At 37.3% G+C, this 13,425-nt stretch overlaps 1 protein-coding gene across 3 annotated transcripts in view; it reads left to right on the top strand.

Moving 5' to 3' along the window:
* The window catches only part of homer2 (homer scaffold protein 2), a 29,396-nt gene that overhangs the window by 9,646 nt on the left and 6,325 nt on the right, over positions 1-13,425 (top strand). For 2 of the 3 annotated variants that reach the window (XM_047363010.1, XM_047363009.1), the window contains exons 2-6: positions 2,515-2,671; positions 8,724-8,855; positions 9,136-9,228; positions 9,778-9,914; positions 12,836-12,992. In XM_047363010.1, coding sequence (XP_047218966.1) covers positions 2,515-2,671; positions 8,724-8,855; positions 9,136-9,228; positions 9,778-9,914; positions 12,836-12,992 — 676 coding nt within the window. The remainder of the gene's footprint in view (positions 1-2,514; positions 2,672-8,723; positions 8,856-9,135; positions 9,229-9,777; positions 9,915-12,835; positions 12,993-13,425) is intronic. The other variant, XM_047363013.1, reaches the window with a different exon arrangement.

Below are 13,425 nucleotides of genomic sequence, written 5' to 3'. Positions count from 1 at the left end.
CCAAAAAGAGAAAGTAGAAATATAAGGCAGTCTTCTGAGAACTGACAGGAAATCAGCCAGTAAAAGTACTCATCTTCCAGGATGTGTATATAATCAAATAAAAAATATATAAAGGAAGAGTAAATAAGTAGTGATTCACCAATCAAAAGGCCAGTTTTTTTTCTTGATCATATCTGATCATCAGGTCAAAAATGGCAAATCTTCCGGTCTTGTTTTTTTTTTTTTTTTCTTCCCTGTTTCTTGAATAAATTGAAACAGAAAATTCCCCTTTTATTTTTGGCATATAAATGCATCAACAAACGGCATGTTCTTCGAACATTTATTGACATTTTACGATTCATATTGTCGATCATCATATTTTTGCACCAGAAACATTTCTGTGGAGTGTCTATTTATGTATCACTGCAGTTGAGATGTTTGACCTAACGAAGAGCCAAGCAGGATTAAAATGTCAATCAATAAATGCTGTGAAGACTGTGTGCATGCTTCTCTCAATCCATATTTCAGGCTTTTCAGCTTCATCTGCTGATGTGCACCTAACTACCTTCCTTAATCACAGGTTGGTGGTGAAACATGACTGGAAAACTTGGAAATACTTGATGTGGTGTAATAAGATAGTATAGTTGGCATAGTTGTATTTACTCAATCTAAATAGCAACATGTTTATTCTGTAGAGGTTAATATCACTGAAGAGGAAGATAAGCAAAACTTGGTTGCTTATGGAGACGCGATGGGATTAAATGTGTTCACCTTTCCCCACACCCTTTTGGGTCAGTAAACTAAATCGGCAAAGGTGTATTCTGTTTTACTCTTATGCAGTATTACTTTCTATTTTCTACCCTAAAGCATCTTCTGCATGTAGTTTAAAAGTTTGAAGCGAGCAATAAAATGCATAAGTTGTGAGAATATTATAACACATTTCTGTTGGCTTCAAACCAGTTTGTTGCAACACATTTATTTCTCGAATGTTTGTGTTGCATTAAATGCTGAATTAAAACAATTGTACTCAATTATGATTTGTATAAAAAGAAAATTTGTAATCAGCTGAGAATAAAATAAAAATAAAATTGCCTCTTTCACTTTCTCCAGAGGTGAACTTGATGTTTAAGTGTGTGTGTGGACTGCAGGAAATGGAGAATTTTATCTTACTGTTTGCAAATGTGGCGAGTTATGACTTCAAGTTCCACTTCGAAATCTTAAACTGCAAAGTCTTGCAGGTCCGTTAACAAAAGCAGTAGATATAAAATGAGTTTCCATATTATGTTTAATAAAACAGGGCTAATTACTGCACAGTGACCACATTTGCTTCCCAAGTCAAAACTCTACACAATTTCAGGGCAGGTGAGAAAAGTATGATGGAAGAAGTAGCTTTTGATGTGGTGTTTGAAGATTTTCTTGGCTTTGTAGCTTTCAGATTATTTGTATTTTAGGCAGGTGATATATTTGTTGGGGCGATTGACAGAGATGGAGGGTAATCTGCATTCTAAATAGGATTTATTTCTGGATGCCATAAAACTCAGGAGAATTTAGTCTTTCGTAAGTCTTGTCTGAGTTTAACTGCCGCTTTAATCCAGGCCGTTTTCCCTCTTGTTCACAAGTACAGCAAACGACTTATTGCTGAGAAAGGCAGATTACTTCACTCTATCGAAGAAAAATGGTGCGACTGTAGACGTTCCAACACAATCACTTTCTGAGTTTGACCCTGCTAGCCGGTTTTCAGTTTTATTTTTGTTTTGTTTTTTATAATAAATATATTTCCTTAATTTTGACTGATGGAAAATTGTCAAAGCAGTTAGACTGTGGCAACACTGAATACTAAAATTTGATCAGATGAGATGTAACATGGCACAACAGGAGCATGTAAATTCATAAAACCCCTATCTGTGATTGAAGGTAGTGATCTTTAGAATTTTACTTGTCAATCATTCAAACTATTGATTAAAAAATCAGTTCACATTTCTGTAGTAAAATTACAGTTTGTTCTTGACTTTCATCTAGTGTTTATATAGACAAGAACCAATGCACTGAAAAATGATTAGTCAAAAAGTAAACATATATTAATGTAGAAAATATATTAGTTTTAAGTTCCTTAAATCAGCTCTTATGGAGATTTTTTTTTTTTTTTCCATGACGTGAACTTTTTTTTGTTTAAAAGCTAATTGTTTGGAATTTATTGCACGTTTTATGTAGGTGTGCAAATGTACCAGTGGCCACTTTTTTTTGTTGTACAAGTAAAGATCTGTTACTGACACCTTTTGAGACAGAAGAGCGTGTTGATGTGCTAATGGATTTGAGTGTCTACAAGGATTTATTGAAGGGTTTGTGTTACATTATCACCTATCCGCTAGTCCTCAGACTCAAGAAAAGGGCGCTGAGACACAGATATTAGAGGAGACTGTACCTGTGCGTTATAGCAAAAACTGCTTGAGTTGTGACTCACCTTAACCTGTAAATATATTGTGCATATTATCTTAAGTCCCCTCTAATGTTCTCGTTGTTTATTAAACTTTGCAGGGAGCAGCCGATCTACACCACAAGGGCCCATGTGTTCCAAATCGATCCAAGCACCAAGAAGAACTGGGTTCCTGCCAGCAAGCAGGCTGTCACCGTCTCTTATTTTTATGACAGCACGCGCAACAGCTATCGCATTATCAGCGTGGATGGATCCAAGGTGTGTGTGGCTGCATATGTTCTGTCATCATAATGGCAAACATTTTACCTGCTTTCTCGAAACAAATAGAAGGCCATGCACCCAAAGGTAGAACTGAACAGAATGACTCATTAAGTATTTTACTGTTACATTTGCAGCTCCCATTGATCAGCACCAGCTATGCATGCTGGTGTTTATTTTTCTTGCACTTTTCTTTGTTTGAAACGGTTATTTACTCATTTTGACACTGTTTTTACAAAGGTTTCCGGAGCATTGCTTAGAACTACTACTACTAAAGAGGCTCAAATTTGCCTCTTTAGATTTGAGGATGCTTGTTCATAGTTTTAGTAATGTCTCTGAATGTTTTCATTTCTTTATTTAGTTTTAAGTTAGGTTACATGGCTTGAAAAAACTAAAATAACAGGACATTCTGTTATGAGCTGCTCCACATGAGTTTGGCTGTCTTTCATTTTAAAACTATTTCTCTCAGCCAAGTGAAAGAGTAGATAGACGATGGGTTTCCATGGCAATCCTCTGCGTGAATACTGGAGGAGCCTTATGACGACAATATCACTCTGCTGACACAGCCAAACAACAGTCTTTGAGCCTCAAATCAGCCAGTTCACATGCAGGACAACGGCATAGAGACCGTGAATTGGGATTAAACAAATATGGAACTGGTGACTCTCACAGGATTTCTGTGTGGTTTTATTAGAATGTGGGATATTGCAATATCCCAATAAGGGATCAATAAATGCAAGCCTGAGTCTATCCCACAGACTAAATCTTGTATCTTTGGAAATTTGACCAAATGGATCATTTCTCTATAGGTTGATCTTGTAATTTTAGGTGAAATTCCTGGCAACACATTTGAGTCTTACTTTGTAGACACAATGCTTTGCATAAGTATTAAAAAGCTTAGCTTTTTCTCAAATTCTGTCACACTACAATCATAAACTTTATTGAATTTTACAGGGATTTTATTTCTTAGATCAACAAAAAAAAGTGCATACTTTTAACGAGGAAAGACGATGAATTGATGGTTTTATAATTTTATAAATGTTTTTTACAAATAAAACTCCGAAAGTCAAACTAGATGGAATTTGTCTAAAAATCAGTTTTCAAAATTTGTCATAGTTTCTCATTTAGATTTAGGTCTAGATTTTGATGAGGCCATTCTTACAAAGACTTATGCTTTGATCTGAATGACTCCATTGTTGCTGTATGTTTAGAGTACTGCTTGAAGGTGAGCTTCCACCCTACTCTCATGTCTTTTGCAGCCTTTAAAACAGGATTGCTCTGTATTTATTTCCATCCATCTTTAATCAACTCTGACCATCTGCTCTGTCCCTATTGAAGAAAACTTCCCCACAGCATGATGCTGCAACTGCCATGTCTCACCCTAGGTGCCACCTGACGTTTTCATGGTGATGTGCGGAGTTTTTGGCCACAGAGCATGTTGCCTGTGGCCCAAAACGTTCACCCTTGGTTTTATTGGATCTTCCATGTTTGCTGTGCTGCCTACTTTATTTGTGACAAACTGCAAACAAGACTTCTAGTGGTTTTCTTCAACAATTGGCTTCTTGTTTCTACTTTTGCATACATACCAGATTTGTTGGCCTCTTGGCTGCTTGTCTAATTGACACTCTTTTGTCACTTTAGGTGAATAGCCTTTGTTTTTTTCTAGGTTTGCTGTTATGCCACACTCTTCATTTTCAGATCGTGGATTGAACAGTAATGTTGTCCAAAGCTTTGGATATTTTTATGACTCAGTTCTGGTTTAAACCCTTCTAAAACGTCTCTCCTTGACCTGTCTGCCGAATTCCTTGGTTTCCATGATACAGTTTGTATATTAATGTTCTCTAACAAGGTAGATTTACACTGAGATTAAATTACACACGTTATTGGGTGACCAGCAAAGGCAGTTGGCTGCACTGTATTTTATTTGGGATTGTGGAAATTAATTTTTAAAATGCCTGAGGGGGAAAGTCCTCAGATTTTTGTCTTTTTCCTTTCACTTTGCAATATGCACAACTTTGTTGCACATTAAATCCGGCATAAATTGATTGGGGTTTGTTGATGTGATAAAAGGTGAAGAGGTTCAAGGGACATGAATACTTTTGCAAGGCATTGGAATTTAAGATTCTCTATATATCTATTTAAATTTCTCTGGGTCCTGTTTTCTGCTCTTCTGTCCTCCCTATCTACCCCCACACTCCTGTAGTCTTCACTGGGATGTCATAACAACTCTGCAGGGAACCATTATATGTCAAGTAAGATGATAAAGATTTAAGAGATGTTCTCAGTTTTAAAAAAAATTATTTGCACAGATTTAGATTTTTATCTTTTATTTATTAAGTCGATGTGACATCTCTACAAGCAAAGCAACCAAATGCGAGGAAATGCTGAGTCATTAAATGTTAAATATAGTTTCTAGTTCCTACACTGTAGCTGCAGGGAGAACATGTCTGTCCAGAATAGTGATCTGTTCTGCTGAACACAGGAACAGTGACAGACCATCAGCTTGTATTTGTCCAGTCATGATGTGCAGGCATCTTCCTGATGTTGCTACGGCAAGTGGTAGAGCACATCAACACTTTTTATTGTCACTATCCTGAATCTTACCGATCAAACAGGAACCTACAAAGTGCTGTGAACATGCAGTAGAGTCTTCTTGCTACTGTTCTGAATTATTCTATGTGTAAAAGGTTTTTAAAACCTAACATGTAAAATGGCACAAATTTATTGTATGAGTTGACAATCTGCCAACTCTTGTTATGTCTGAAACAACTTGTTTAAAGAGCTGGTCAAAACTCAAATCTATCTCTCTGGTAGTTTGAGAGGGCACATTCATCTACAAGAGGAAGATGAACACTCCCACTCTCCCACTACCCCAAAATTTAGACCCCCAGATAAAGGCTGTGGTAGAGAGTATTAAGTTTCCATTTACCTGGCAATGTTTTGGGTGGGAAGGGTGGGAAGGGGAGTGCTAAAATTATTTTGTCAGTCAGTCAAAAGAATTGTAGTACTAATAGTTTTTTTTTCATACTGGGCTTAACTATGACGGCTTTCCTGTCCTTTTCTTCACGATTTGTACCTTAAGTCACGCCGAGTTGACAAGTTCTACATTCTGGCTTCTATGACCCTGGAAAGATACCATCCATACCAAGATACCAGGTTGTGGGTTTTTCCCCTCAGTCATTTTAAAATCTTTGTAATCATAGTCCATTCATAACCATAAATTCCTTTCCATGTTTTTGCATGTCCAGTCTTAATTTCTGACTTTGCATATTCTGTGGGTTCTGCAGACATATAGCTGCACCCTCCGGACATTGGCCAGCAGTGCTCCTGTCTGTGCCTCATGTGCCACTTGATCTGCAGCTCATCTCGCCATCCACACAGCTGCCAGCGTCACTCCACTCGCCCTCTGTCACACCCTCCAACACGCACATTTGCTTGCTCACCTACATGCTGAAATAAAGTTACAAGGTTCACATACCAGAGATAACTTAAACTATCACACTAAGCAGAAATAGTTTTTTATCAGCAGTTCTATAGGTATCTGTAGTTTTAATGCTGCACAACCCTCTTTGGCCATTAGTACCGCACTAAATGTTCTCCTGCAACATTTCATAAAGTTGAAGCAAACACAGAGAGAGGGATCTTTGATCTCACTATGCTGTCCAGAGTCCTGGGTCCTCTTATGCTCTCTTCTCTTCAGCTCACACTGCAAGTTTTCTATATAATTTAGATCTTGGGGAAGAGATTGCCGTAGAAGAAAGTTGAGTTACTTTTTATGTTATTTATTTGCTGTTGATGAGACCACATGTTACAGATTATTATGCTGCTAAAGGCCAAGTGATGATGTATTTTTAGTCTTGCTGGCAGAGGCCACTAAATAATTTAAATGTTCATTTATTTAAGAGCTAATGATGCTATTTACTGCTACCAAGTTCACACAGCCTCTGAAAGATGAAACAGGCCCACAGCACTGTAGAACCTCTATCGTGCTTAACAGTGGTAGAGGTGTTTTCTTCAGTATGACCCCTTTTACAACTGACCCACTTGAAGTGGAAATGCCAAAAAGCTCAATTTTAGTTTCCTCAAAGTTCCAGTTAAGTCTCTGTAACAATTAGCAAACCCCACTTGCCTACATTTGTGATGATAGGACAGAAAAGGCTTTTTCCTTGCAATCTTCCCAAATAGATCAATAGCATGCACATGGTTGTCATGGAGTCTGGGTGAAGCCATTATTGCCACTCTTAGTTGCAGTTCTCCAACAATTAGTTCAGATTTGTTTGGTTTTTTTTACCTTCCTGACCTTCCTGCTGACACTAATTTTTGATTGATAAACTTGGGTCCTGACCTAGCAGTGTTTGTTACAGTTGTTTTAAACCTTTCAAACTATTGTTCTGACTGAACAGGTTCAGGAGAGTCACTTTTTTCTTGTAGCAGTATGATGACTTATGAAGATCAACACACATTTTCTTACTTTAATAGGATGTGCTCCTGTCTTTCCCACTTTGAGGATTGGCTAAGAGAAATGGGCCAATATGTCAAATCATTTTATTACCCAAGGGGAAACCAGAGGAGTAGGTTATCGGTTAGACACTCTTGATCAAGTAGAAATTACAAAAATGTTTGACATTTACTTATATTAAATTATTATGGCTGCAAATAAATCTGGGGTCATTTTTAATGCTGGATTTCCTTTATTTCTGGCTGAAAAATGTTCCCAAGTTAAGGGGATTTATTTTTACCGCTGCAATAAATTCTGGTGCTTCCTGAACATTATGTAGGAATCAATGTGAACGTGTTGCAAACAAATGCATGAAAAAGAAGAAAATTGGACGTTTAACATATTTATGCTATTTCATTTGTATGTTGAGGTTGTTTTATTGGCCAAACACTAAAATAAATCTGTTTTCCATATTCTTTTTTTTTTTTTTTTTATCCTGCAGCCTCAGTCCTGTTATATTTTTTCCACAAAGATAACTGAAGCTTCATCTTAACACACTCTGTTGAGCCAGCACAATGTACACAGTTAAATTTTCACTGTGCTGCTTTAAAATGAGACGTGTGAGTGATGTTCAAGCTTTACGCAGGTTTCTCTTCAGCGTAAACTGGGTCACATTTGTTTTGGTGAAATCTCTGAAAGGGAGATGGTTTTTTTTTATTTGTTTTTTTATCAGGCTGAATCAGACAATCAGACAAGATAAAATGCTGCTTCTCAGTATATAAGAAGTATGAAGGTGTGAAATAATAAATTTAAAAATCAGCATGATTATTTTTGAACTAATGTCTCTTTTCATTTTTGCATTTCTGTGTCCAGCAATGATTCAGTGAAAATGGTTTTAACACTTTGGCCACTGAAAAGATGGAGAGGGAGACGATGGGGGCGTAGAAAAGGACATGAGTCTGTCAGCAGTTTGAAATCTGTAATCTGGTGTTCAGAGCCATGTTGCTATGAGACCAGGGCTGCTCTGTGATTAATCTGTCTTCCATTGTTTCTTCAATGTTGGGGTAATTAACGTGTCCTGCTTTTAAATACTGTTAGATGGTCATAGTGGCATGGGTTGTTGGCTCTGGTTTACAGCACCTTGTGCTTATTTGCAAATCTCTCCTTGAACATAGCTTTACTTGTCTGTGCTCACAGCAAGACACATGTTCAGGCTTATACGGCTTTAACAATCTCTGTCCTGATATCTGCAGTTTTCTACTGCAGATGATTAGATGATTATTAACATTTGATGCAACAGGTGAACATGTACTGTTTAAATGAAAGTGGGTCAGCAGCCATCAGAGCATAATGCTCCTTTTTCGCATGTTTGAAATGTTTTATCTGGACATCTTTTATTGTAGCTGTAGAATAAAACTTGATTTCTTTTTATTTGCTTTTGCAGTGGTAGCAAAAATTATTATTGAACTCTGTTGCAAACTGAAACATATGGACAGCTTACACATTTTTTAATTTTCAAAATTGAGTCAGCACTGTATGCACTTTATATTTTGACTGAACTCCTTTACATATATATTTTTTCTAATTTTATGACATTATTTGTTAAATTCTCAGGTTATTATCAACAGCACAATCACACCCAACATGACATTCACTAAGACGTCCCAAAAGTTTGGCCAGTGGGCAGACAGCAGGGCCAACACAGTGTTTGGACTGGGATTTGCTTCAGAGCAACAGCTGACAAAGGTGAGATGAAACATTTCTAGGCTCTTCACACAAGTCTATCTATTTTTTTTTGGAGACAGCTGTTTTTTAAATCATGCTAAAACACACATCTATCAGTACACAACTTTACCAATCAAATGCAGAATTGAAGCAAAAAAGATCCAGAATTCAGATTTTGTTTCTAGATGGTTTATATTTTTTCAAAGAAGTCCAGGACAAATTCATCCATGTGTAATTAGAAGTTAAATTGGTATCCGCCTCTTTAGCCACTTACAACAGCTCTTGGTTATTGTGTTTTCAGTTTGCAGAGAAATTCCAGGAAGTAAAAGATGCAGCGAAGTTGGCAAAGGACAAATCACAAGAAAAGGGGGACACGTTGAGCAACCACTCCCAGGTAAAGAATCCCCCAGTTGTTTGAAATACTCCTTCCTATAAAGTCACAGCCAAATGCAAAAGAGAGATCATTTATGTAACTTCAGAGGGGAAAATGGTTTGGAAATTATTTCTGCAAACATTTACAATATAATAAATGAGAAGTCAAAAGATCATCATAAGCCAGATTTCTGGAAGATTAGGAGCCAGTAATAAGATGATTGGAGGTAAATTTTTCAGCAGTCAGTCCGTTTGCTGCTGGCCCAGCTCTCAGGCTGGTAGTGAGTCCAGATGGTAGGATTCAATCTCGGCCCTGAGACACTGGGGGCTGCTGGGCCATATGAATGATAAATACAGGCAAAAGTTTCCTCATCCTTCCTCTGTCAGGGCTTATGTGTTCAACTTCTTTACAATGTTCAGCGGAAAGATGACCTCAGGCCCCATCATAGAGGACTCAGACTGCCAGACCCATGTCTGGGTTGCATCTACTAGGCATTTAGGAAGTGCAGGTAAACTGAAAGTATACTGAAAATCTTCCCTCATATACAATTTCACCTGTATGGACTACCAGGAGTCTGGACGGGAGACCCCCTCAGCAAACCAGGCGTCAAGCATCAACGGGACAGATGATGAGAAAATCTCCTTTAGTCCAGAGACTGCTCAGCTGAAAAGTGAAAATGAACGTCTCAAAAGTTGCGTAGAGCAGAGGTAAGAATTCATTTTAAGGAAACAACAGGAAAGCTTGTCTTCTGTCACATTAATGAGATTTTTGTTTTCTCACCTCATCATTTAGATTTTCCATTTATTTAATGTTGGCATAACATAAGAATTTAAACTTCTTTTTCATAGTTAATTATTAAGGAAGTTCCCAAGTTTAATTGACATTTAATAATTTCAACTCTGCTTAGTGGAAAAAGTTCAGATTCAATGTAATCTGTTTTCAAATTGCCAAGTTTCAAAGACTAGTAAAGAGTGATCGTAGAGAGGAACTTTTTTTCACAGGTAGAGACAGATTGGCCATCTGTATCAACAGGTTGGGGAACCACTTGAAACAGGATCAAATCTGAGAGCATTTGTCTTTTGCTGAATCTCATCAGAACTCATTGCAGTATTTTGGATCAGTTGGAGGCTGAACATTGTTTGGGTAGCAGCAGATGATTCATGGCTATTATTTTAATCAAGTGTGTTTTTTCTGTGCAGTTTTTCTGATCAGAAACTGCTTATTTAAATACATGTCTGAGTATTTCTTGAAATTAATAATCTTATTCCCCAAGTTTAGTTCTCTGTAACCTTTTGAAATGACCCACAATTAATTCATCACTACTTTCAATGCAGATTTGTGTTTTTTGTTCTTAATTACATGCCTTGAACCTTGAATAGACTGGTGCTGCCAGCCAGAAGGATTGTTTTGGGATTGTCTCTTTTAGAACCTGAAACAAGGGGGCTATATACCTTACTAGTTTCCCATGAATGTACGGTGATTGTCTCTTGGTGACGTCACTGGGCATAACTTCTGTGAGCCGCCTAGTACTGACTTAAGTTCTCCATAAACCTGAGAAACAAACAGAACCAGCACCAAAAAGATCCAGTACCATTTGGAATAAAAAGACAAGCCTGATCAACTTGCTTAAAATTCAGTTGCATAACGGTGTTTTGTTTTTTTCCCTGTCCTTTTTTTGTATTTGTTCCAGCAAAGTATTTTATTTCATACATCAGCAGTAGAAACTAAAGCCATCATATTTTGCAAGATTACTTTTTGTGCTGTTGGTTCGGTTTTGAAATTTGAAGACACGAACCACCTAGACATTCAAAGCCAACTGAATAACAGCTGTGTGTCGAGATATTCCCCATGAGCAACGTCCGAAGCAGGTTTCTGGGAGTTGGACCTGCTAAGGTTTATATTTGGTTTCCAGTGTGAGGTATCGCAACAGTGGGCTTTCAGACCGAAGTAAGGAATACTCTTATCAGTTTAATAGCAGTGGCCTGAGTTGAACTCTGTAACCCTTTGAACTGATCACAGAGCGGCTAAGCTTGAATCCGTTTCTCCTTTTTCCAGTTAAAGAAAACAAAATAATTCACAAAACCTTTGTGTTTGAATGTGATAAAGAGACATAGAAAGATATACTGTTATTAACACCCTGAACAATTATTGTTGATTCGCTTTGGAATTTCCCTGTTTCTTTTCTTTTTCTTTAGATTATGTTTTGATTTTGTTTCTTTGCTTAATCATTAAAATAGTGAGATCTTTTGCTAAATAGTTCCAATGTAATCTGTCAATTTTCATTTAAATTATTAATATTGTGATTCTGAGCATAAATATTTTTAGCATGTGTATTCCTCTCATTTATTCCTTTTTAAATTAGGCAACAAGATGGCTCTCTGAGGAGAATTCCCCCTGTAACTTGATTATTGATAGATGTGAGACAGATTTTTCATGAGATTGATCGTTTTAATGTAATGTACCAATCATGATCAGCTCAGACATGCATCTCACCACAGTTGAGCGAAACTGAATCCATGAAGCTTGTTGTCATTTTTCACTTGACACACAACAACTCCTCATCAATTACACATTTTGTATTTTTCTTAACACCAAAAGATTTTTTTTTTTTCCTATACTAATGTGAGATATCACATCCCCAAATACTTACATGTATGATCATGATCTGTTCTAACGACTGAGGCTTTGCTCTTCTGTTGGGTTATCTGAATCTCACTCCTGATGACAAGTGTATGAATTATAATTGCATGGAAACACCAGATGTGGATCCAGATGGGACTAGAGGGACCTCGGGGTGGCAGAGCCAATTAAAATTATAGTAAGCAATATCTTCTAGAACTGGTTCTAGGCAGCAACCAAAAGCGGCGTCGCTTCTTTAACTGTACAGTCTTCAGCAGAAAAGTTTGCAACAGTACTGTTACAAGTACTGATGAAATGTATACATATGCCTGTCTCCCATTTCTCTTCCTTTTGAATTTAATTTAATGTTTTTAAGTTACATATATTTGCTCCTCTTTCCTCGCATCCAATTGTGCTTATAAAGCAAAACCTTCTTGGTTGATGGTAATAAAATCCCTTTTAATGCTATTTTAATGCCTTCAGCTTTGTATAAGGTGGATCAAATCAGAAAGTTCTTTGGATTATCCTAAAAAAGTGAGAAATCAATGATTTTGAAATGAGACAAAGAGTAAATATTACCAAGGGAAGTTATACAATTGAAGTTTTCAGCCTCTGCAGTAAGACCGCTTGGATCCCATCTTGGTTGGACTTTCTCCTTCCTTATTAGGGCTTTGGGATCTGGGTTTGTGGAAGTGTAGGACCAGTAAAACAGATGAATGCAGAGGAGCATCCCAGTCCCCATTTTAAACAAGCATTGAACACATCAACCCAGTCACACTTAAAGAAACACGCAGTGATGCATAACAAATGTAGATTAAATCAGCTCCGATTTTTATCGTTAGAACACAGCTACCTAAACTTTGAGTGTTCCCAGTTTTCATGTTATTCAATAAAATAAATAATGTTGGGCCGTTCTGTGTCACGTTAGTGCCTATGAGCCCCGGTCACTTCAGCAGTAAGTGGTTTTAACTCCACGAATAATTATATTTCTGTTTCTCCTCTCTGGCAGCAACACCACCGCTAAGAAGTATGAAACGGAGCTCCAAACTTTAAAAGAAAGTAATGCCAGACTGGTGGATGCACTGCAGGAGTCTTCAGCTAACGTAGAAAGCTGGAAGAAGGAGCTTACTGTCTGTCAAGAAGAGAGTGAGACTCTCAGGAAAAAGGTAACACACTCCTGCTGTCCTGCAGGAAAGCTCAAACCTGTACACAAACTCATCAGTCTTGTTAAAGGAGAAGCTGATGCCTTTTAAAGGAATCCCTCGAAGGGGAAATAAGGCAACTGAATCCCTCTCTGTCTCTAATAGATTACATTCCGATCAATAATTTGGCTGATGTATTAATTAAATCCATTCAATAAGATGAGAAAATTGCTAATATAACTTTAATTCCTCACACAGGAGAAACAATCATTAAATTCATCAGTCTTGTATTTTTCATTAGTTGCTGTTTTCCCTGCAGCAAAGTCTGAGTCCACTATAAATAGAATCATTTCAGTTTCATAATCAATGTGGGCTGTGTCTGCAGCTGGGCTGGTGTTGCAACCGTGCTTTTTACTTTGCTTTTTATTAATCAGTAGTCAGCTTCCAAGGTGACCCA

Source organism: Girardinichthys multiradiatus, chromosome 4, assembly GCF_021462225.1.
Source record: "Girardinichthys multiradiatus isolate DD_20200921_A chromosome 4, DD_fGirMul_XY1, whole genome shotgun sequence".
Taxonomy (NCBI): Eukaryota; Metazoa; Chordata; class Actinopteri; order Cyprinodontiformes; family Goodeidae; genus Girardinichthys; species Girardinichthys multiradiatus.
This window is presented reverse-complemented; position numbering and strand designations above follow the sequence as displayed.